This window comes from Eptatretus burgeri, chromosome 3 (assembly GCF_056783735.1).
Source record: "Eptatretus burgeri isolate ZD-2024b chromosome 3, Ebu_testis_v1, whole genome shotgun sequence".
NCBI lineage: Eukaryota > Metazoa > Chordata > Myxini > Myxiniformes > Myxinidae > Eptatretus > Eptatretus burgeri.
In genome coordinates, this window is record NC_140963.1 from 2,731,760 (window position 1) to 2,758,455 (window position 26,696).

General features: G+C 46.9%; 1 protein-coding gene across 7 annotated transcripts in view; it reads right to left on the reverse strand.

The window, feature by feature from the left end:
- Positions 1-26,696, reverse strand: part of LOC147029298 (disco-interacting protein 2 homolog C-like) — a 332,275-nt gene that overhangs the window by 44,863 nt on the left and 260,716 nt on the right. For all 7 annotated transcript variants that reach the window (XM_085872251.1, XM_085872246.1, XM_085872247.1 and 4 more), the window contains 5 exons: positions 22,339-22,419; positions 20,301-20,424; positions 12,026-12,147; positions 10,701-10,812; positions 2,741-2,850 (listed from right to left, as the gene is read on the reverse strand). In XM_085872251.1, the coding sequence (XP_085728377.1) occupies positions 2,741-2,850; positions 10,701-10,812; positions 12,026-12,147; positions 20,301-20,424; positions 22,339-22,419 (549 nt within the window). The remainder of the gene's footprint in view (positions 1-2,740; positions 2,851-10,700; positions 10,813-12,025; positions 12,148-20,300; positions 20,425-22,338; positions 22,420-26,696) is intronic.

Genomic DNA, 26,696 nt, shown 5'->3' on the forward strand with positions numbered 1-26,696 from the left:
CATTAATATCCATCGAGATGGATGGGACACAGTGGCTGCAACAGCAGCAGCAATAACAGCATATGCTTCATTGCTTAATGAAACAGTACATTTTAGAAAGTCAATCTTTCATCAACAACCAAACATTTTTGAAGGATATATAAAATGGACCACAGCTCAAGCTGTTTCACTTAATGGATGAACGATTGTGTTTATCATATGACACCAAAATAATGAAAATGAACAAATAATAATGTTAGGAGGTATTGGGCTATTACTGAGCTTGTTAACTGTTATCGTATCTTTGTCACGAAGATTTACTTATCATCCTCCAGCGACCATAAGTCAGGGATGGAACCACCACATCTCGCAGTACTCTCGGTACCAGAGTAGAGTTCAGACATCAGATCGATCAGTTTTGGTGGCACCCCACGAAGACCGAAAATCCTCCGGAGGGCATCCCGATTCACTGAATCAAACACTTTGCAGAGATGAACATAGGCTGCAAGCAGCTCCTGCCGAAACTCTCGTCTGCGTTCGGTGAGGACCCGAAGAGCAAGGATACGGTCAATCGTTGACCTCTTTGGTGTAAAGCCTGACTGCTCATGACGCTGGTGCTCAAGCAGATGGTGGCGAACCCTATCAAGAATTATCCGAGCAAAGACCTTGCCCGGCACTGAGAGCAGCGTCACCCCTCAGTCGTTGTTGCAGTCTTGGCGATCACCCTTCCCTTTCCAGAGAGGGACAACAAGGCCCCTCTTCCAGTCAGTTGGGATGATGCCTGTGTTCCAGGCAGAGCACAAAACTGCATGCAACGACACGAGTGCAGCATTTCCACCAGCCTTGAGAAGTTCAGCATGGATGCCACAGATCCCTGGAGCTTCACCCCATTTCATCCGGTTCACGGCTGCCTGTGCTTCCACAAACGAAAGTGTATCACAGTTGATTGGAGGGTCAGAATAGGAATCGTAACACCGCTGACATCCAACTCAACAGCTGGTGGGTCAGCCTGGTACAGCCACTCAAAGTAACCGGCCCAGCGGGCCTTCACTTCGGAATCCTCTGTCAAGAGCCCAGCACCCTCCGCTCTAATTGCAGTACACCGAGGGACAGGCTTGGGGGAACGCAATGCACAAATTCCCCTGTAAGCAGGACGAGAATCACTTGACCACAGGTAATGCTCTACCCTATCACATATTCCTCACACATCGGCCTCCTTGTCCTTGCCCACCCTCGCACACAGGCCTCCTTGTCCACCCTGAGAGCACGTATGTGCAGTTTTACGCCTCAGCTCCCTGAACAACTCAACCCTGCATTAAGCCTGGTCCTGCGACTCTTATCTGCGGTATCCAGTGTCCCTTGAGAGAGAAAAATTCTTCTTCGCCCAACGTTGAGTTCCAAGACATCCATCGGCAACATCAAGGATCATAGTCTTGAAGGCACTACACACAACTCTTCAGGATTCCCCAAAGCACCCAGACCCCTCTCCCCCCCCACCAAAATCCCCACTCAGCCTGTACGCAAACTCTTCAGCTACCCTCTCATCATTGAGCTTGCCAACATTCAGCGAAGGCTGGGATGGTACCATTCTCCTGGATCGAAGCTGCAAATTTGGAGTTTCTTCAAGCCTGTGGTCAGTATTGAGAAAATGAGCACTCCGGTAGACCCTGCAGCTCTGGATCAACCTCCAGCGACCACCAACGAGTACATGGTCAATCTCTTTGCCACATCACCAACGTTGGAATACCAAGTCCAGCGATGAGCTTGTGGGTGCTGAAACCATGAAGTAAATCCAAGACTTCTTGCAAAGTCAAGGAACTTAGTGCTATTCTGGTTCACAGTTCCAGACCCATGGGGACCAACACAAGTCTCATAACCATCCCTATCAGTTTCAGTCAATGCATTGAAATCCCCCAAGACGAGAACAGTATATCGCCTGGGGCACCAACCAAGCACAGACTCGAGCGCAGCATAGAATGCGCCCTTCACTGTTAGATCACTCGCCTCAATTGGAGCATTTCCAGAGACCATGGAACAACACCCAAGGAGTGACGAATCCTGAGTTTCATCATACGCTCGTTGACCGGTGTTACCTCAATAATCATGGGAGTCAGCTTATTTGACACGCAACAGCAACTCATTGGGCATGGTAACCATCAGTGAACAGACCAGTAATAGGTATAACCACCCTCCATGATCTCGCCACGATCCAGTCTCCGAACCTCAGAGAGAGCTGCAATACCGATGCTCAAACGCTGGAGCTCAAATGATAACAAAGACAAGTAATTATCCTCTCTTAGGGATAGAACATTCAAGGCACCCACGCAAAAGGACCACCTCAGGTTAACCCAAGGAGACGGCTGTCTGTTGGATGACACCTCAGCACCACTCTGCCACACACCACAGAAATCTGACCCAGGAAGTTTACCCCGTGCTTTTCCTATCAAAGAATGGTGGTTTCAAAGGCTTTGCCCCAATCCCGTCATCCGGTCAGCTGCCCTGCGAAGGGAAGCAGCACAGGAGGTACTCCCGCGGAGTGGGTTTTCAGTTTTCTTTGCACTTTTGGGACTTGCGAAATGAAATGTTTTATGGTGTGGCCGCAGTGCAAATCCTGCCACCAACCTCCTAATAAAAGTTAACCCAACTGCAGGAGGACATCTGCAGACACAGTTGGGCACGAGATATGGATGGCCATTGGCTCATAAGGAGCTTCTCCACCCTCAATGTCTCCCACATCATTACATTTATCAGTTGCACATACCTTGACACCAGCTAAAATCCCTGTGGTGGAGACACTGAAGTCAAGGTAGGCCAACATCTCAGCAGTCGGTGCACGGTACAGCTGCGAAGGTCGCTTCCTTGGCAGGTCATCTGAAAATACATGGCAGCATGTCACTATAGACTGCTATGTTCATGTGTCATGGCATCACGTCACTATAGACTGCTATGTTTATGTGTCATGGCATCATCTCACTATGGACTGTATGTTCATGTGTCATGGCATCACGTCACTTTAGACTGCTATGTTCATGTGTTATGGCATCACATCACGATAGACTGATATGTTCATGTGTCATGGCATCATCTCACTATGGACTGTATGTTCATGTGTCATGGCATCACGTCACTTTAGACTGCTATGTTTATGTGTCATGGCATGACGTCACTTTAGACTGCTATGTTCATGTGTCATGGCATCACGTCACTATGTACTGTATGTTCATGGGTCATGGCATCACGTCACTATAGACTGCAATGTTCATGTGTCATGGCATCATCTCACTATGGACTGTATGTTCATGCGTCATGGCATCACGTCACTTTAGACTGCTATGTTCATGTGTCATGGCATCACGTCACTATTGACTGCTATGTTCATGTGTCATGGCATCACCTCACGATAGACTGCTATGTTCATCTGTCATGGCATCACGTCACTATTGACTGCTATGTTCATGTGTCATGGCATCACCTCACGATAGACTGCTATGTTCATCTGTCATGGCATCACGTCACTATTGACTGCTATGTTCATGTGTCATGGCATCACTTCACGATAGACTGCTATGTTCATGTGTCATGGCATCACGTCACTATAGACTGATATGTTCATGTGTCATGGCATCACGTTACTATTGACTGCGATGTTCATGGGTCATGGCATCACGTCACTATTGACTGCTATGTTCATCTGTCATGGCATCACGTCACTATTGACTGTTATGTTCATGTGTCATGGCATCACATCACGAAAGACTGCTATGTTCATGTGTCATGGCATCACGTCACTATTGACTGATATGTTCATGAGTCATGGCATCACGTCACTATTGACTGCTATGTTCATGAGTCATGGCATCACGTCACTATTGACTGCTATGTTCATGTGTCATGGCATCACGTCACTTTAGACTGCTATGTTCATGGGTCATGGCTTCACGTCACTATTGACTGCTATGTTCATGAGTCATGGCATCACGTCACTATTGACTGCTATGTTCATGTGTCATGGCATCACGTCACTTTAGACTGCTATGTTTATGGGTCATGGCATCACGTCACTATTGACTGCTATGTTCATGGGTCATGGCATCACGTCACTATTGACTGCTATGTTCATGAGTCATGGCATCACGTCACTATTGACTGCTATGTTTATGGGTCATGGCATCACGTCACTATTGACTGCTATGTTTATGGGTCATGGCATCACGTCACTCTTGACTGCTATGTTCATGTGTCATGGCATCACGTCACTTTAGACTGCTATGTTTATGGGTCATGGCATCACGTCACTATTGACTGCTATGTTCATGGGTCATGGCATCACGTCACTATTGACTGTTATGTTCATGTGTCATGGCATCACGTCACTCTTGACTGCTATGTTCATGTGTCATGGCATCATGTCACTTTAGACTGCTATGTTCATGGGTCATGGCATCACGTCACTATTGACTGCTATGTTCATGAGTCATGGCATCACGTCACTTTAGACTGCTATGTTCATGGGTCATGGCATCACGTCACTATTGACTGCTATGTTCATGTGTCATGGCATCACGTCACTTTAGACTGCTATGTTTATGGGTCATGGCATCACGTCACTTTAGACTGCTATGTTCATGGGTCATGGCATCACGTCACTATTGACTGTTATGTTCATGTGTCATGGCATCACGTCACTCTTGACTGCTATGTTCATGTGTCATGGCATCATGTCACTTTAGACTGCTATGTTCATGGGTCATGGCATCACGTCACTTTAGACTGCTATGTTCATGGGTCATGGCATCACGTCACTATTGACTGCTATGTTCATGGGTCATGGCATCACGTCACTTTAGACTGCTATGTTTATGGGTCATGGCATCACGTCACGAAAGACTGCTATGTTCATGTGTTATGGCATCACGTCACGATAGACTGATATGTTCATGTGTCATGGCATCACGTCACTATGGACTGTATGTTCATGTGTCATGGCATCACGTCACTTTAGACTGCTATGTTTATGTGTCATGGCATCACGTCACTATTGACTGATATGTTCATGAGTCATGGCATCACGTCACTTTAGACTGCTATGTTCATGGGTCATGGCTTCACGTCACTATTGACTGCTATGTTCATGAGTCATGGCATCACGTCACTATTGACTGCTATGTTCATGTGTCATGGCATCACGTCACTTTAGACTGCTATGTTCATGGGTCATGGCTTCACGTCACTATTGACTGCTATGTTCATCTGTCATGGCATCACGTCACTTTAGACTGCTATGTTCATGGGTCATGGCATCACGTCACTATTGACTGCTATGTTCATCTGTCATGGCATCACGTCACTATTGACTGTTATGTTCATGTGTCATGGCATCACATCACGAAAGACTGCTATGTTCATGTGTCATGGCATCACGTCACTATTGACTGATATGTTCATGAGTCATGGCATCACGTCACTTTAGACTGCTATGTTCATGGGTCATGGCTTCACGTCACTATTGACTGCTATGTTCATGAGTCATGGCATCACGTCACTATTGACTGCTATGTTCATGTGTCATGGCATCACGTCACTTTAGACTGCTATGTTCATGGGTCATGGCTTCACGTCACTATTGACTGCTATGTTCATGAGTCATGGCATCACGTCACTATTGACTGCTATGTTCATGTGTCATGGCATCACGTCACTTTAGACTGCTATGTTTATGGGTCATGGCATCACGTCACTATTGACTGCTATGTTCATGGGTCATGGCATCACGTCACTATTGACTGCTATGTTCATGAGTCATGGCATCACGTCACTATTGACTGCTATGTTTATGGGTCATGGCATCACGTCACTATTGACTGCTATGTTCATGGGTCATGGCATCACGTCACTATTGACTGCTATGTTCATGAGTCATGGCATCACGTCACTATTGACTGCTATGTTTATGGGTCATGGCATCACGTCACTATTGACTGCTATGTTCATGGGTCATGGCATCACGTCACTATTGACTGCTATGTTCATGTGTCATGGCATCACGTCACTTTAGACTGCTATGTTTATGGGTCATGGCATCACGTCACTATTGACTGCTATGTTCATGGGTCATGGCATCACGTCACTATTGACTGTTATGTTCATGTGTCATGGCATCACGTCACTCTTGACTGCTATGTTCATGTGTCATGGCATCATGTCACTTTAGACTGCTATGTTCATGGGTCATGGCATCACGTCACTATTGACTGCTATGTTCATGAGTCATGGCATCACGTCACTTTAGACTGCTATGTTCATGGGTCATGGCATCACGTCACTATTGACTGCTATGTTCATGTGTCATGGCATCACGTCACTTTAGACTGCTATGTTTATGGGTCATGGCATCACGTCACTTTAGACTGCTATGTTCATGGGTCATGGCATCACGTCACTTTAGACTGCTATGTTCATGTGTCATGGCATCACGTCACTATTGACTGTTATGTTCATGTGTCATGGCATCACGTCACTCTTGACTGCTATGTTCATGTGTCATGGCATCATGTCACTTTAGACTGCTATGTTCATGGGTCATGGCATCACGTCACTTTAGACTGCTATGTTCATGGGTCATGGCATCACGTCACTATTGACTGCTATGTTCATGGGTCATGGCATCACGTCACTTTAGACTGCTATGTTTATGGGTCATGGCATCACGTCACTATTGACTGCTATGTTCATGTGTTATGGCATCACGTCACGATAGACTGATATGTTCATGTGTCATGGCATCACGTCACTATGGACTGTATGTTCATGTGTCATGGCATCACGTCACTTTAGACTGCTATGTTTATGTGTCATGGCATCACGTCACTATTGACTGATATGTTCATGAGTCATGGCATCACGTCACTTTAGACTGCTATGTTCATGGGTCATGGCTTCACGTCACTATTGACTGCTATGTTCATGAGTCATGGCATCACGTCACTATTGACTGCTATGTTCATGTGTCATGGCATCACGTCACTTTAGACTGCTATGTTCATGAGTCATGGCATCACGTCACTATTGACTGCTATGTTCATGTGTCATGGCATCACGTCACTATTGACTGCTATGTTCATGAGTCATGGCATCACGTCACTATTGACTGCTATGTTCATGTGTCATGGCATCACGTCACTTTAGACTGCTATGTTTATGGGTCATGGCATCACGTCACTATTGACTGCTATGTTCATGTGTCATGGCATCATGTCACTTTAGACTGCTATGTTCATGGGTCATGGCATCACGTCACTATTGACTGCTATGTTCATGAGTCATGGCATCACGTCACTTTAGACTGCTATGTTCATGGGTCATGGCATCACGTCACTATTGACTGCTATGTTCATGTGTCATGGCATCACGTCACTTTAGACTGCTATGTTTATGGGTCATGGCATCACGTCACTTTAGACTGCTATGTTCATGGGTCATGGCATCACGTCACTATTGACTGCTATGTTCATGTGTCATGGCATCACGTCACTTTAGACTGCTATGTTTATGGGTCATGGCATCACGTCACTATTGACTGCTATGTTCATGGGTCATGGCATCACGTCACTATTGACTGTTATGTTCATGTGTCATGGCATCACGTCACTCTTGACTGCTATGTTCATGTGTCATGGCATCATGTCACTTTAGACTGCTATGTTCATGGGTCATGGCATCACGTCACTATTGACTGCTATGTTCATGAGTCATGGCATCACGTCACTTTAGACTGCTATGTTCATGGGTCATGGCATCACGTCACTATTGACTGCTATGTTCATGTGTCATGGCATCACGTCACTTTAGACTGCTATGTTTATGGGTCATGGCATCACGTCACTATTGACTGTTATGTTCATGTGTCATGGCATCACGTCACTCTTGACTGCTATGTTCATGTGTCATGGCATCATGTCACTTTAGACTGCTATGTTCATGGGTCATGGCATCACGTCACTTTAGACTGCTATGTTCATGGGTCATGGCATCACGTCACTATTGACTGCTATGTTCATGGGTCATGGCATCACGTCACTTTAGACTGCTATGTTTATGGGTCATGGCATCACGTCACGAAAGACTGCTATGTTCATGTGTTATGGCATCACGTCACGATAGACTGATATGTTCATGTGTCATGGCATCATCTCACTATGGACTGTATGTTCATGTGTCATGGCATCACGTCACTTTAGACTGCTATGTTTATGTGTCATGGCATCACGTCACTTTAGACTGCTATGTTCATGGGTCATGGCATCACGTCACTATTGACTGCTATGTTCATGGGTCATGGCATCACGTCACTTTAGACTGCTATGTAAATGTATCATGGCATCACATCACGAAAGACCGCAATGTTGAAGTTCATAAAGTTATCACGTAACATGTGATCACTGTGGGGAGACAGCTCATAATCAAGCTCGCGATTGTTTAGCTCGAAATGTGGACTGCTATATCTGTGGCAAAAGGGTCATTTTCCAAGAGTTTGCCATTCCAAACCGAAGACCCAAAGCATTCTTCAGAACAAGAACATATCAGTCAGAGGATGAAAATGATGACACGTACAGTCTTTTTGTCAAACACCCAAGCGAAATCCAAACGACTGGTTGTGACGTTGGAGGTACAAGGCAGCGAAGTGCCAATGCAAACACATACCGGGTCTTTGGTATCACTGATTAGTGAGGCGAGGTTCCAGGAGAGGTGTGGTGGGAAGACCACCCAAACAGACCCACAATCTGCCCAAATCAGACCACACTACACATGCACACTGTTCAATCTCTGGCTATTGTGGGAGAATGTGAAGTCACTATAATTTATGGGAAACAGAAGCAAAGCTGACCTTAATGGTGGTGAAAGACTCAGGACCTAGTCCACTGGAATGGGATTTCTGGGGTGGGATCCAAACATTCCACTTGGACGGGCAGGAAGTGAACAACCTCAATGCTAACGATGAGATGCAAAGTCTCCTTGCGGAATATGGGAACCTTTTCACATTTGAGCTGGGGAAACTGAAAGGAACGCAAGTCGAGCAAGATACTGACCCAAATACGAGTCCGAAGTTTGTGAAAGCCCACCTTGTACCATTTTTCATTGAAAGGGAAGGTAGATCAAGAGTTGGATCTGTTGCTAAAAGCCGGTATCATAGAGCCTGGTAAGGTACGCCAAAATGCGTAATTTACGAAGGAAAAGGTCCCACAACGATCCACTGATGCTTTCATCGAGGTTCACAGGGATTCGTACTCATTATTGTGGAGCATTCTAAATTCACCTTTCCATTGACTGCATGTTTTCTCTTATTCAAGCAAATCGTGCAGTACCTCCTCATGATGCAAAGAGATGTGATGATACGTGCACTGGGTCGAGAGGAAATTGGGAATGGCAACATTGAGAAAAGGAAGAGAAGAGAAGAGTGTAGTGTGGTGTCGTGTTATTTACATTGACAATGTAAATATTCGTGTGATTTTTGGACAGGAGAGGACGCTTGTAAATGGATGGAGAAAGCAGCGCGGAGAGACGAAAATGACGGATTGAATAAAGGCTGTTATCTCACTCCGACTGTGGTCTGGATCATTGGCTTAGTAAGGGACAGAACAGATATGAATGGAGGTATCTCTTTTTTATGTATGTATAGATAAGGAGTAAATTGAGAGAAAAAAACAAAAAGAGTGTGGAGTATGGTTGGAGAAGGAAAGAAGGTGAGCAGAGTTTGGGAGAGAAAGGAAGGAAGATTGCGAGGATAAAGGAGTATGGGGATATAATAGAAGGGAAAGAGCAGAGAAAGTTAAGAGGGTGAAGAAACATTCCGCTATGTTGGCGTACAAAATAAACGGATGACTCCATAAGTGAAGGACAACAGGGTAGCAGAGTGTCTGAGTGGAGACATAAGGAATGGGATCATTGGACGGGACGTGAAGGGAACTAGGGAAGAGACTTGTATGAGACATATCGCGAAGGGGGTGGGGGTCGGGGAGTTCCCCAAGAAGATGCTGTTCAAAATAATTTACGGGATGATGATGTCACGGCATCCAAATTGGGAAAAAAAATAGTGTAAAACGAATCAGTAATAACATATTACAAATATGAAAAAACATGCAGGCTCTCGTCTCACTTCTGGTTTCTTAAAGTGGGCTACATGGAGTCCAACATCCACTCAGTGTATCGTAGACAAAGGGAAGTCGCACCTGCATTTTTGTCTTGTATAAGTGCGATCTGGGGCGCCGAGTGGGTGAGGTTTTGTGTTTTATTTCTCACCATTGTATACAAGTTCGCATATCCCATTCTCCTCTTTGTGTCTTTTGACTCGCTTGGTTTGTTCTATTTATGATGGCATCTTGTTGCCCTTCTTCCTCATACTTTTTTTTTTTCAAATAAATCCTTCAAAAGGGAAGAAAACGTGTTTCAGCCATGTGGTTTTCATGCATGTGCCATCAATTCTAGCGCATTTAGGTGACCTTGGGGAACGGTAAAGTCGAGTAATTATCAAACGCAATGCCATAAATGACCATTTGGACCATCTCTCGGGACGAAAGGTCCCAGTTCTAAGGACTCCTGTGTTAATGAGTACTCAGACATGACAATAACATTCACCTTAAAATTAGGGAAGATAACTAGGTGTGGACAAGGAAACGGTGTGGGAGGACAACCAGGTGTGCGTTGATGCAAATACATGAACGAACCTGTGTCAAGGATTTGAGGCCAGGGCTTCACCATATCTCCTGATAAAGACTCTTTGGACTTGAGAAGCTTCATGACATTGAGTGTTGTAAGTACACATACAGACTTGCTAACCTAGAAGACAAGATAATCATACTTTTAAGTCTTCAAATAAATTCAGTCTCACCAAATTCAAATTACACATGATAAAAAAAAAATCCAAATTAACTTCAAATGCATTCATTCCGAAAATGCGTGATTCGTTCTTGAAGAATGGGATGCAGAAAACAGATTACAACGCCAAATCATGAAATGGGAAAAATCAAATCCAGAGACTGTCAAAGCCAAATCAGGAGAAATGTTGGCTTTGCATGAACAATGGCCCCCTGTACCTTCAATACAGAGTACTCCAACTACATCTTTTAGTCCCACCGTTCGAGAGGTGTCGTTGTACTGTTTGGGGAATGTGGGATTTTGCAGTCGTGCCTGCATCCGACTCTGGTGACCCCATCAAAGTTACAAATGACAAGTAAGGGCAGAAATAAATAATTTGGTCAGGCATACCATGGCGTACACTCTAACAAAAAAAACATCATGGGATCTTTAAAGTTCACCAACAAATACGAGTAGAAGAGATGCCCAACTTTTTATTCCTCCAAAGGATAGTGCTCTCAAATACCTCCAGCTGCAAAGAACTACGGTGACTGTTTATAGTCGGATCAGGAATTTAATTTACCAAGGCTGGTCAGCTCGAAGGCAACGAGACCAAGTAAATATTATCTTGCAAGTCCCTGCAAAGTAGAAATAAAATATTCCGTTTATATTTGTTGAAAATTGTGTGTGTGTGTGTGTGTGTGTGTGTGTGTGTGTGTGTGTGTGTGTGTGTGTGTGTGTGTGTGTGTGTGTGTGTGTGTGTGTGTGTGTGTGTGTGTGTGTGTCTAAGGGGGTTGGGGGTGGTGGGGAGAAATTGAAGAACATAATGGACACTGGTTTGGAATAAAGTACATCTGTGCACTTTTTAACCTTTTCCTTCATAAATTCATTGAAATGACATTCTTGAGCATCACAATAACATACCCTAATTCACGAGTCCTCCCTTGCCCCTCATTCCTCCACACATCCTTTATTTGTTCAATTATCCCCATATTTTATTCTTTTATTTGCACAGTTTCCAATTTTGTGATGTGTCACGATGTTAACGTAATGGAAGTAGGGCTTCTTTCATAAGCTTTGCCACAAGCACAGTGATTAAAAGAAAGATAAAGAACTCAATTTGTTGAAAATATATTGTTTTTCAACACACATGAATACATGACATATTCTTGCTCTTAAAGTAGTCTGCACAGACCTCTACAATCATTTTGACAGTCGGAAGAGTGCTGGTTAAGTTCTGTGGATGAGGTGGTCGCACTGTAACAGGAACGCATCCAGCATATAGGCAGCCGTAGAAGGCTGTCACGAGGTCCACACCTGAAAAAGAAAGGATGCACATAAGACCAAGTCAGCAGCAACCATTTGAATGACTACAGACTGTTATACGACGCAAGACAGCAATGAGTAAGAGAGAGTGAGAGAGAGTGAGAAAGAGTGAGAGAGTGAGAAAGAGCGTGAGAAAGAGAAAGAGCGTGAGAAAGAGAAAGAGCGTGAGAAAGAGAAAGAGCGTGAGAAAGAGAAAGAGCGTGAGAAAGAGAAAGAGCGTGAGAAAGAGAAAGAGAAAGAGAAAGAGAAAGAGAAAGAGAAAGAGAAAGAGAAAGAGAAAGAGAAAGAGAAAGAGAAAGAGAAAGAGAAAGAGAAAGAGAAAGAGAAAGAGAAAGAGAAAGAGAAAGAGAAAGAGAAAGAGAAAGAGAAAGAGAAAGAGAAAGAGAAAGAGAAAGAGAAAGAGAAAGAGAGAGAGAGAGAGAGAGAGAGAGAGAGAGAGAGAGAGAGAGAGAGAGAGAGAGAGAGAGAGAGAGAGAGAGAGAGAGAGAGAGACAGACAGACAGACAGACAGACAGACAGACAGACAGACAGACAGACAGAGCTGTGCTGAATCACGTGGTTGGGTTTTCGGATATCATGACTCGCCCGCTAGGGGTGGCAGTGATGTACATCCGGGCGTGCAATGAAGCGGAGTTACTGCTAACGCTCTCGCTCTCCATGTTCCGCTGCGCCTCAGACATCACATTTGGCTGACGAGGATGATTCGTGGACGAGTCACGGCGCAAGGACAGGTGCCCGTTTTCGTCGGAGACGACTTCGAATTGTTTTCAGAACAATTGGGATGCTATTTCCACGCGAATGATGTGGTCGACGAGAGCAAACAGAAGTCGATCTTGCTCGCCTCGCTATCGATGGAACATTATCGACTACTGAGTGATTTTGTGGCGCCGGACAAGCCCAGTGGGGACACGCTGTCGTTTCGGGACATTGTGGAGAAGATGAAAGCACACATGGCGCCGGAAACGTCATTACCGCTGGCTCGATACCAGTTCGATCGCCTCGCGAAAGGTACGGGGGAGCGCGTCACTGATTTCGTAGCGCGAGTGAAGCGTTCTTCCGTGGCCTGCAAGTTCACGGCGGGGGAGCGTCCAGCTCGGCTCAGAGATCGCTTTATTTCTGGTTTACAAGATGCAAAAATGGTTTCGGCGATTCTACGGCTGAAGGGTGATGCCATTACATTCACCTCAGCGGTCGACACTGCAACAGCTGTCGAGCAGACTCTCGGAGATGTTCGGGCCATCGCCGGCCACAGCATGCCAGATGCCCCGGGGGCTTACGCGGTGTCATGAGCACCCAAGGACGCACGCGCGACCTTCGGTGCGGGCCGGGGCCAGACCATCGCGTGGCCGCACGAGCAGAGAGGTGACCCCACGGACGTGTTTGGGATGTGGATGTCGACACCTGCGGCATGTGTGCCCGCATAAAAACACCGTGTGTTTACATTGTCGCAAGGCGGGTCATCTGAAGTGTGTGTGCCGTGGGGCGTTGGCCACCGTTAAGGTCATGGACGGCAATGTGCGGGGCGACCCTGGCGACCCGGGGTGGAACCGGCATACTGTGATGAGCCTGTTTTCAATTGGCCCTGCGGCGGTGCGCCCGATGATGGTGGAAATCGAGATGAACAAAACGCTGATCACGTTTCAGGTTGATACGGGAGTGGCGGTGTCGATCATCGGCGAACAGACCGCGCGTAGACTCAACGGCCTGAGGCTTATCAGGTCAAACCTCACACTGTTCACGTACACCCGCGAGAGGATAACGCCCATCGGGATTGCAGACGTGTCTGTGGGGTACCAAGTCCAGGTTGCCACGCTTCCGTTGTACGTCGTGCGGGGGAGGGGTCCGTCTCTCCTAGGCCGGGACTGGCTGACCCGCATCAGGCTAGATTGGGCTGCCGTTCACCTTGTGCAACCCGCGCCGAGCCGATGGGAGGATCAGTTGGAGAAGATTCTTCAAAGACATCAAGGTTTGTTTTGCGACGACCTTGGGAAACTCAAGGGCGTGGAGGCAAAGCTCTTCCTGAAGGAGGGGGTGGTTCCTCGTTTTTGTAAACCACAACCAGTGCCGTATGCCCTGCGGGACAAGGTCAAGGGTGAACTGGATAGGCTGGAGGCCTGTGGAGTGATCGAACGGGTGTCGTACTCAGATTGGGCCACCCCGGTCGTCACGGTGCTGAAACGGAATGGAGACATCTGATTATGCGGGGACTTTGAGTCCACGGTTAACCCGGGGCTCAGCGTGGAGCAATATCCACTGCCGTCAATCGATGAGATACATGCACGATTGGTGGGGAGTCAATACTTCACGAAGCTTGACCTGCGTGATGCGTATTTTCACCTGGCGATGGATCCCGGGAGTAGTGACCTTTTGACAATCAACACATGACAAGGACTCTATCGTTATACCCGACTGTTTTTGGATTGCTCCGTCCCAGGCCTTGTGGCAGAAAGCCATGGATCAGGTTTGCATTGGCCTGCCCGCTCAAACCTACCTGGAAGATGTGCTCATTGCGGGGAAAACGGCGGACAAGCACCTTGCGAACATTGCCCAGGTGCTGACGAAGCTGGAAGCATACGGCCTGCGCTTGAACAGGGACAAGTGCGCGTTCTTCAAACAGCGCTTGGAATACCTCGGGCACATCATCACGCCGGAGGGGCTGTTGAAAGGCCCTCGGAAGGTGGAGGCAATTCAGCACATGCCACCGCCTCGCGACAAGACGCAGCTGCGCTCATTCATTGGTATGGCACAGTATTACCAAAGATTCGTGCGCTGGCTCAGCTCACAGCTTGCGCCGTTAACGCGGTTGCTCAGGAAGGACGAGCGCTGGGCCTGGGGGCCTGCACACCAGGCGTTGTTCGACCGCGTCAAGCGGCTGCTCACAGAGGATATAGTCCTCGTGCACTACGAGCCTGCACGTCCACTCTTATTGGCATGTGACAGCTCTGCATACGGCATCGGGGCAGTGCTCTCCCACAGGATGGACGATTGTTCCGAGCGGCCTGTTTGTTTTGCATCCCGGACCCTGTCCACAGCAGAGCGGGAATATACCCAGATCAAGCGCGAGGCTCTCAGCCTCATCTGGGGTGTGAGGAGGTTTCAACAATACCTGCTGGGGCGGCATTTCACTTTGCAGACGGATCACAAACCACTTCAATTCATCCTGAACCCGAACGCGGGGTACCAGTGGTGGCGGCCACGCAAATACAGCGGTGGTGTCTATTTCTTGCTGCTTACAGCTACGATATTCAGTTCTGAAGCACCGAAAAGAATGCTAACTGCGACGGACTCTCGCGCTTGCCTTGCATGGAGGGTCCAGCTTCGTCTGAATCGGCCAACCGGGTTGATGTGTTTGCGATGAGCCAGGTCCAAAGCGGGCCGATCACGGCCAAACGGGTCGCGGTGGAATCGGCTCGTGATCCAGTGCTCGCCCGTGTCGTCCAGGCGATTTCTACGGGGAATTGGAGCGATCTACCTTCAACACCGGCATTTCAGCCTTTCGCGTCGCGCGCATCAGAGCTGTCGTTGGTCCAACGGTGCGTTATGTGGGGAATGAGAGCGGTGATTCCACCGAAGTTCAGGCAGCAGTTTGGAAGAACTACATGTCAGTCACCTTGGCGTCTTGTAGACCAAGTGTCTTGCTCGTAGACTGTTGTGGTGGCCGGGGTTGGACAAAGACATTGAGCAGATGGTTAACCATTGCACCACGTGTCAAACAGATGCTGATAACCCGCGTCGAGCTTCGGGACTGTGGCCAACCCCAGTCAGGACCTGGCAAGGGGCCATGTGGATTTTGCGGGGCCGGTTAATGGCAAAATGTTTTTGATTGTGATCGATGCATTCTCTAAATGGCCGGAGGTTGTAGTCATGCAGCATACATCGGCAAACATTACAATAGAAAAGCTGCGGACGATCTTTGCTAATAAAGGATTACCCGAGATTCTGGTCTCTGATAACGGTCCACAGTTCATCGCAGGTGTATTTGATGAGTTTATGCGTCAAAATGGTATTCGACATCGAAAGGCCCAGTCACACCTTGACGTTTTAGCCAGCAATGGCAACTTATTAAAATGTATGTAAAACGCTGGCTTATGTTGAACTTTGATGTATTTTTTTAAAGATTCGGATGTATTCATAACGACTTGGTCTTATGCATAACGTATTAGTAACGGACACAGAACGTTTCGTTGTGTTATAGATAACTTATACCAACGAATGCTGAACCTGTTGTCGGCCTTCACAACCTATGCCCAACGATAGTCTAACTTAGGCATAGCGCGCTGCACGCATCGCCGCCGATGACGTGGTGTATGTTATAAAAAGGCTGCCGCACAACGATTCAAATCATAACTGCCGCAGAAATGGAAGTGTCAACATCGCAGTCACACCTTGGCGATTTTGCCAGCGTATGCCGACCTCTGAAAAATGCGTCTAAAATGCTGGCGCACGTCGAATACGGTGTGGGTAAGTTTGGTATGCGTGAATAGAACGCTAAAGTACGCTATCGTACGTCATATTAAATGGAGTACGTCTTGTAATTTTAAACATGTTGAAAATTTTGCGACGTACTTGCCGTATGACACACACTCCACATGCGATGGGAATAAGTTGTACGCACGTTACGCGATCGTTGACACACATCGACACACGTTACTTGTAAGGTACTCATAAGTCGAAACACGTCAAGGTAATGGTTAGTGTCAGTGTTCCAGACTCCCGGTTTTATTTTTCTTCGGTATGATGGTGTTCAGTGCGGTTATGATTTAAATCTTTGAGCGGCAGCCTATTAATTATATTATATTATAACCGCACGAGAAATCGAAGTGTCAAAATCACCATCATACCGAAGGAAGGAAGAAAAAAAATAAAATAAAATAAAACCAGGAAGTCTGGAACACTGACACTAACCATTACCTTGATGTGTTTCGACTTATGAGCACCTTACAAGTAACGTGTGTCGATGTGTGTCACCGATCGCGTAACGTGAGTGCAACACGTAACTCATTGGTTAAAAATAAGTTTCGGGTACGCTAAACATTACCTCGACGTGTTTCGACTTATGAGTAACTTACAAGTAACGTGTGTCGACGTGCGTGAACGATCGCGTGACGTGCCTACAACTTATGGCCAGCGTTATGCGGAACGTGTGAGTCATACACTGGCATAAGTCTTAAAATTTCAAGCATGGAAAATTTGAGGACAACCGAAAAGTACAACGTTTAAAGCCAGCGTACAACGACGTATGGCAGTGTTTTCAGCGTGCTCTCAATGTTATCAAAACTTACCCATAACGTATTCGACGTGTACCAGCGTTTTAGACAAATTTTCCAAAAATCGGCATAAGCTGGCTAAAACGTCAAGGTGTGACTGGGCCTTAAGGTCCGCACCGTATCATCCTGCGATGAACGGGCAGGCGGAATCATTTGTTAAAATGTTGAAACGGGTTTTGCGCAGGGGGGGTGTTGCACCTGTGCAGACGGTGGTCGATGTCTTTTTGCTCCATTACAGGAACGCTATTCATCCTGTCATGGGCGATTCTCCTGCCATTCGTCTCTATGGACGGGCATTGCGGTCCAGACTGGATTTGCTGCGACCTGGAGGGTCGGTGAGTGGGGCGGTGTCGCGCCCGACGCTGCTGCGCGGTTTTGATGTGGGACAGCGGGTAATTTCCATGGTTCCAAATGGGTGCCGGCTGTGGTCTCTGTGGTACTGGGGCCGGCGAATTGCATGGTGCGGACTGATAGTGGGGAGGTGTGGAAGTGGCACGTGTACCAAATGCATGATCGCTGTTCAGCGTCACCACCCCCACCCCCTGTGCCGAGCGATGTGGGACCCCCTCCTGTGTTGTCGCCGTGGCCAGGCGTTGTATCACCAGGGCTGGACGTGCCGACGCCCACAGGGTGTTCACCTGATTCAGTCCTGCCCGAGGACGACGAGCAAGCTTGGTCGGCCGGGGGCGGTTGTTGTTGCGGATGGGGCAAGTCCGGCGAGAGGGTCACCTCGACCTCACCGGGAGGGGTCTGAGCCTGGGCCGTCTGGCGGCGCTGCCCGCCCGAGGCGGGTCAGGATGCGGCCGCGGTACTTGGAGGATTTTGAATGTTGATTGGTTTCGTTTGGTCATGTTATAATTGTCATTTCATCATTGGAATTGTCATTTTACGAGGGGAGGAGTGTGCTGTATCAGGTGGTTGGGTTTTCGTATATCATGACTCGCCCGCTAGGGGTGGCAGTGATGTACATCCGGGCGCGCAATAAAGCGGAGTTACTGCTACGCTCTCGCTCTCCATGTTCCGCTGCGCCTCGGACACCACAAGTGAGACAGAGAGAGATTTGATGTTGTATCTTATTATAAAACATCGTTATACGTTTTAAAAAGGGGCTCAAAGGGAAGAAATGGATTGAAGTAATATCAGAGTGAAGAGAACGGGTGAAAGGGCATACTGTCATCTGAAGTGAAGGGAAACCATGAAAGGACATAGTATCATAATGAAGGGAAGGGGTGAAAGGGCAGAGTGTCATTGCTGGAACAAACAATAAAAACAAACAGGAAGCTTCCATTACCATTTCACAAAAGAGAGAAAGAAAAACAGAACCATGTTTCTGTGGCTCCAGAGAGATGATGTTTAACAACAACAAAAAAACATTTTTATAATACTTTGCAAATTATATCGCTTTTTTAAATGATTTTATTTTTGTATACACTGTCGAGGCTCGTATGAGAGCTAACACACATCAACGCACAGAAACGCACAACAAAGGGAGCAGGAGACAAAAGGAGTGGGAAAGGGAAGGAGAAAAACAGTGTGGAACAGAGACATAAGATCTGTGGAAGGGAGAGGGATGGGGCGGGAAACACGGGGTAGACAAGATGGACACTACAGGGACTTTCAGGAAGGAAAGCAGGGAATTTGAAGGAGATGGATTTGGGATGGATTAATGGGGGTAAAGAAGATTGTGGCTTTGGATGGGGGAAGATAAGAGATGGTGGTGAACGGCTGTTTTGAAGACGTGGAGGAAAGAGTGGGATTGAAGAGAGTGTGGGAGTTTGTTCCAAAGGTGGGAAAAAGAGGAATGAAAGAGTGAAGGTGAGCAGTGATTCTTGATTTTGGTAGTTTTACCAGAAGGGGATTGTTGGTGGACCTTGAGCGCCCTGCGGAAATATGGGAGGGACATATCACAGACAGAGCAGGAGAGGCGAGGCCGGAGAGGTCAATCGGATGAAAATTGTCAATTTTAGAAATGCGATCCATGTTGTCCTTTTGACTGATATTGACCTCAAAAATAATTGGTGGTTGAATTCAGAGACTTTAAATATAAATCCTCTTCAAATTTCAAGTGAATGGGATGAAAATTGAGGATTTCAGAAATCCCACCTTTGTTGTTGACCTTGGCCCTATATTGACCTTTTGGTCAATGTTGACCTCCACAATAATTCGCTGGTTGAATTAAATGACCTGCAATATAGATCCTTTTCAAATATCAAGTCAATCGGATGGAAATTGAGGATTTTAGAAATCTCACTGAAGTTGTTGACCTTTGGCCTATATAGACCTTTTGACCTCAAAAACAATTGAATTCTTCCTTTTGACAAACTCGACCATGTGGTGAAGTTTCGTGAAGATCGGTTTGAAATTGTGACCTGGAAGAAATAAAACAGACAGACAGACAGACAGACGAACAGACAGAGACAGACAGAGACAGAGACAGACAGACAGAATAACAAAATTGACAAACCAATAGACTTGAAAAATCTTCGATATTGCAAATAACAAAGAGACAGAAAGGGGTGAAAACATAACCTCCTTCACATTCAGTTGTGGAGGTAATAACTATTTTGGTCACCATCTTGGTTTTACCCAGAATGCTTTGACAAGCATTGATGTCACTTCCTGTATAACTTGGTCATGGTTGACAATATCATTGCAAAAAATTTCAGGATTGAATTTTTCTTTTTCTATGATACCTCAAGAACCCAAGAACATTGACATGCCGATGTATTCACCACAAATATCAATTTTTGCCTTGGCAGATACGATATCTCCATTGTCAACAGTTTGGATAACTTACCTTGAACTTTGTAAATATTATTGAAAGCGGCAACTTATAAATAAGGAGCAATAGAGGAGCTAATGGTTGAAATCACTGACCGGGTGGGTATACAAGGGCAACATGCTCTCCCTTGTTGAGACGGCCTTTCTCCAACAACAGAGTGGTGATGCGCTCCGCTCGACGGTGTAGCTGTAAGTATGTGGCAGTCGCAGTAACAGCACCCTGCAAACAGAAGGCAAAAAAATAGTCACATTTCAAAAAACATGACCCAGGCAAAAATGCTACAGTTAGAACTACAGTACAAGAGAGTAGTACTCTCATATACTGCAGTTGGCAACAGTTCCTACGACAGCAGTCTGCTGAGAATTACAACAAGAAAGGAGTGCTATTTTTGCCTGGAGAAGAAAAACACTTTGTTCACAAGTGGATCACTCTGTGGACACGCGGCGTCACTCTGTGGACACGTGGTGTCACTGTGGACACGCGGCGTCACTCTGTGGACATGCGGCGTCACTCTGTGGACACGCGGCGTCACTCTGTGGACACGCGGCGTCACTCTGTGGACACGCGGCGTCACTCTGTGGACACGCGGCGTCACTCTGTGGACACGCGGCGTCACTCTGTGGACACGCGGCGTCACTCTGTGGACACGCGGCGTCACTCTGTGGACACGCGGCGTCACTCTGTGGACACGCGGCGTCACTCTGTGGACACGCGGCGTCACTCTGTGGACACGCGGCGTCACTCTGTGGACACGCGGCGTCACTCTGTGGACACGCGGCGTCACTCTGTGGACACGCGGCGTCACTCTGTGGACACGCGGCGTCACTCTGTGGACACGCGGCGTCACTCTGTGGACACTCGGCGTCACTGTGGACACGCGGCGTCACTCTGTGGACACGCGGCGTCACTCTGTGGACACGCGGCGTCACTCTGTGGACACGCGGCGTCACTCTGTGGACACGCGGCGTCACTCTGTGGACACGCGGCGTCACTCTGTGGACACGCGGCGTCACTCTGTGGACACGCGGCGTCACTCTGTGGACACGCGGCGTCACTCTGTGGACACTCGGCGTCACTGTGGACACGCGGCGTCACTCTGTGGACACGCGGCGTCACTCTGTGGACACGCGGCGTCACTCTGTGGACACGCGGCGTCACTCTGTGGACACGCGGCGTCTCTCTGTGGACACGCGGCGTCACTCTGTGGACACGCGGCGTCACTCTGTGGACACGCGGCGTCACTCTGTGGACACGCGGCGTCACTCTGTGGACACTCGGCGTCACTGTGGACACGCGGCGTCACTGTGGACACGCGGCGTCACTGTGGACACGCGGCGTCACTCTGTGGACACGCGGCGTCACTCTGTGGACACGCGGCGTCTCTCTGTGGACACGCGGCGTCACTCTGTGGACACGCGGCGTCACTCTGTGGACACGCGGCGTCACTCTGTGGACACGCGGCGTCACTCTGTGGACACGCGGCGTCACTCTGTGGACACGCGGCGTCACTCTGTGGACACGCGGCGTCACTCTGTGGACACGCGGCGTCACTCTGTGGACACGCGGCGTCACTCTGTGGACACGCGGCATCACTGTGGACACGCGACTACACTCTGTGGACACGCGGCATCACTTTGTGGACATGCGGCAACACTCTGTGGACATGCGGCAACACTCTGTGGACATGCAGCATCAGTCTGTGGACATGTGGATGCATATTTCCCAAGTCCAACATTGGAATCATTAGAAGTTGATGAAGAAGTATTGGACAGACGTTGGCAAGAGAGCTTGCTATTGTGTTCATGGTGTATAAGTAGACATTTAGCAATTTGGCCAGGGTACCGATTCATAATCATCTACCTGTTTTGAAAGTCATTATGGGATGATGAACAACAATCAAGTATGAGCAGATAGGATAGTAGATGGCTGCCCCCCTTTTAAAAGGACAGCACATATTGCAAAGCCTGCCCACAAAAACACAAGCATGACACTTTGTATTTTTTTCCCCATTTCATTCGGAGTTGATCCCACAGTAGAACTTGACAAGACCCAATATTGTCAGGGATCGACGAAAACACACATTTGAGAGAAACCTTATAATCAAGGCTGTGTTTCAGTGAATGCATGACTTGCCTTGTTGTTGACCAGAGTGAAGAGGTTGTGATCAGGCATGGTGCCGGCACGGTACTGCAGCACTTCAGAAAGAAATGTAGACTAAAGCAAAAGGAAAAAAAACAAAGTGGAATAGGATGAAAAGACAGCAGTACGGCTTTATATTATCAGAGTCATTCAACATAACAAATACAATCAAACTACACCCACTCGATCTCCTCATACACTATTAAATCACAACTTCCATCAATCCTAACGCAATCTCCAAATCCTCCCCCCAAGGACTCCAACCTTCTTGGAAATGAATAACTTGGAATTTAATCTTCTCAACCGCAAGGAAATCAAATCAAATACTCAACTGCATCCCGGACAAACTTTCTAAATTTCCATTCAATCGTTCATGAAGCTGAACCAATCACCCCGTTTTCAAACTGCATGAATGGATATAATATCATTGCAGACGGTGATTGCGTTACGTGAATGAGCTAACTGTAAGCGGTGAGGTTAATATTGAGGCTGCCCATATTTTCAAGGTGTGAAAGTGAAACGGTCTTCGATCTGTGCATGGTCACCTGATCCAAGTCGAGGTTCTCACCCATCGTGTGAACAACACGAGTGATGAATGGCATTTCAAAGACATGACATCATTCGATCACAGCACCAGCAGTTGTGTGCAAAGAACGTCACGTGCGCTCGGCAACAGCAGCACGAGCTCGTTATTGTACATTTTGTTGTCGAAGTAAATGCATTTAACTTGTCAAAACTGATTTGTAAAATCGGCCAAAATCGTTTGCAATTGTCTTTTATTTCAATGCGCTTTTGCGACTTACTAACGGCAGTCTTTTGCAAATGCCACGAATCTTGAAAATAGATATTGTGGATTTCAATTACCCAATATTTTGTGCTGATATTTGTTTCAAAGAAAAAGTTTTCATGAATATTGACAATTTATGAGATTGCATTCAGGACAGTGAAGGAAGCTGAGTATGCAAAATGATCTTACTAAAAATATGCAATTTGGTGTCTGTCCGTCCGTCTCTGTCTGACCGTTTTTTTGACCGTGATACATTCGGTGGTTACTCATCCACTCGCAACCAAACTTGACACGAGGAATAAGGGTCACACGATGAAGGTTGGAGCAATTCAACTTGACCCTCTCCCCAAGGGGGTGCCCCACCTTGGGGGGAGTCAGTTTTGAGGTGTATTTCCGTGTAAAGATAGCTAATGGTGGCGTTCTTCTCAGGCCACGTCTAATAACAAAACTAATAACATTTATGATAATAACATAATATTTATGATTTAAATTACCTATATTTTTTATTTAAATAGTCATGACTGCTGTTTAACACAAACCTGAAAGGGATCTGGAAGAGTCCCGACATCCTTGAGACATTCTATGCCTATCACGTCCACCACAGACTGACAGAGCCGAGACAAGAAGTCCTGTAATCTATATACCCCAGAGAAGATAATAACATGACCCTCCCTGTTGCTCCTGTCGTGAGCAGGTGCACTCGTGAATAAAATTGACATTTCGAAATGACACGGCATGAAAGATAAAGTGAATGAAAAATTCACATTGTGCCTGCACAGAAAAATCGAAATCAGTACCGAGTGTGATTCAACAACACAAAACTGGCTGGAGAGCAAATCCGACTGCACGATGGTGCATGAAATCAAGAATAACGTTGATTGGTGGAAATAATTAGTGAGATTTACATTAGTTCGGCACAACCATTGCATTACAATGCACGGAGCGTATTGCAAATGGGGTTATAAGGACAACAAATTCGACATATATATATATATATATATATATATATATATATATATATATATATATATATATATATATATATATATATATATATATATATATATATTTCACATTGCCACATTGTATCTGAATGAGGTAAACATCGTAACCACAGCACGTGCAATGCTAAATTATACCTTATTTAAAAGCTCTTGGGTATAGACAGTGCATGTGGAGGTTTACAAATGTTGATGTTCATGCAATTTCGAGTTGTGTTCATTTTTGTTGCGCAAGTGGTGTATATTCTCAGTCGTTGACTTGCACATCTACCGGAAGTAAAAAAAAAAAAAAAAAAAAACACAATAATAAACTATTCCGTCAATTTTGTCAATGTATAATTACCTTTTCCATCGATTTGCTTCTCCGAGAAACATCGGCGGTCTTAACAGTTCGTGACAATTATATTGTCAAGCCGTTTCGGAGAAGATTTTTGAAGGTTTTTCTGTTTAAAACAATATGGCGACTGAACCATGTGACCAATGACGTCATCAATTCCCCCCCACCCCCCCATACGATTTAGCCCAAGATGACCCTCAAAAATGTTCATATGGATGGACGGACGGACAACCCGAAAACATCATGCTTCCGGTGACATCGTCACCAGGGGTATGAAAAGATAATTCTCTATTCAACTTCTTTTCGTGTAATAAATGTTGGTGTACGTATGCCAGGGTGAAAATTTATCCCCTCTTCTCTTTTCCATCTCGTTAAATGACTTTGAATATGTTTTCAGTTGTCATGACAATGGTTTAGATTTTCTTGAGTATAATATTGTTGCGGTTCTCGGAACCGCAAGCATACAACAGATAGGTGTCCCAAGATAGTTATCCCATTAGTGCACGTGTAGTTAGTTCCCTACCTTTTGTCTAGCAGGACAGCAGGGAGTGCGTTGCGATGGGCTATTAGTTAGGTTTATAAAATCATTTTCCCCTCCATTCCACTTCCCACTCTTCCTCTTTTCACTCCTGAGGAAAATCTGCCTCACTTGCCCCCTTGTTTCGCTTACCACAGCGAGTCACGCAGTAAGGTGGGCGGGCTGCACCACCGTCTACCCGACGCCAGGCATGTGCGGCGTGTCACGTACGCTTTTGCACCCAGGTGAGCGGGCTATACCGGCGTCTGGCCGAAGCCGGGCCCAGGATGGAGGACCAAGTGGGGGGGTCGGGGCCTGTCAGAACGCCGACTCAGGCGATGACGTCGGATTCGGCATGGCCCCTCCTCCGAGCTCCGGGCTCCATAAAACACGGAGAAGTCCTCCGTGTGGTGGTTATCAGAGTGTGTGTGTTTCATGCTCTGTCTCCTTGTCCTCGACTCAGCCCACGTCTCTCCTCGACGGCCCGCCTTCTGTTCCTTGTTTCCACCCACACGACCTCGCTTCCTGCTTTTCGACCAAGCCTCCTGCCTAGTCCCGCCTACTGCTCCACCCTCGCCCTCTGGACTCCCCCCTTCTCCATTCAAGCTCCTCCTGTACGGAACACGATTTCCACACGTGTGGCTGTGGCCAGAACGTGGCTATTGTCAGGTGCCACACCACGGAGCATCCCTACCCTGAAACACCCAGGTACCGAGAACTGTAACCTCAACTCCCTACCTCCCTGGCTTCAAGAATCCTTCACATTTGGGGTTTCTTCTTTTTCTGTGTGTGTGTCTGAGTGCACTGGCACCTGTCTGTTAAGTAAGCCTGTTATGTAGAAGATCTTTTATTTTTGTTAATGTGAATAATCTCGTTTCAAGTCTGCACTGTGTCTACTTTGGTAAGTTGCTTGTATAATTGTAACACCCCCCACACCCCTCTCCTCTTTCCCTGCGTTACATACCCAAGAAACCCTTGTTGTGCCACATACTTTTCCTCGCTTGCTGTAAATAAATAATTGTTGTAGAAATGTTCCCAGCTCGCCTTTGTCTTTTACCTCATTGGTCCAGCATGGTTCGAATCCAGGTTTCGCCGGGTCTTTATTCCCAACGGTCCATTCCTTCTTGCCGGTACGTCCTTCGCAGTGTCGCTCGGCTGCATCAGATCCGGAAAGGTGATCCAATCCGATAGAGTGATCCGGTTCGGACAAGGCGTACCACGGGTGTGGTTCCCCGGTGGTTAAACCGCGTGGTTAATTAGGTAACCCAATTCCATAGGCGGGAGGACCCGAGGCCACACGGTTGAGTTATTGGCGTCCACGGTCGGTTAAGCGATCCGCCGCGTCACGGAATTATCCGTGAGTGACGGCCTACAATTCCGGAGAGTCTGGTGGGAATCAACGTCGCTTCCCCCAACTAGTGGTCTTCTCACCCGACCCCGCAACAATGTTTCACCATTTTGCTGGACAAAAGGCCGGATCTGCATCCAGATCTTCACCAATATCGAATCAATTCGTCCCTTTCACACACCCAACCTGTCCACAGAGTTTTGTCCGAATCCGTCCAGAACTCTTTGAGATGTCTTGCTTCTACAGTGAACTCTCAAGTATCGCGGGTTCCAATATCGCGGGTTTCGACCAATCCCGGGCAACCTGTGTTCCGATTTTGTTATCACGGGATTTCATTTCGACCAATCATGGTTTTTGAGCTG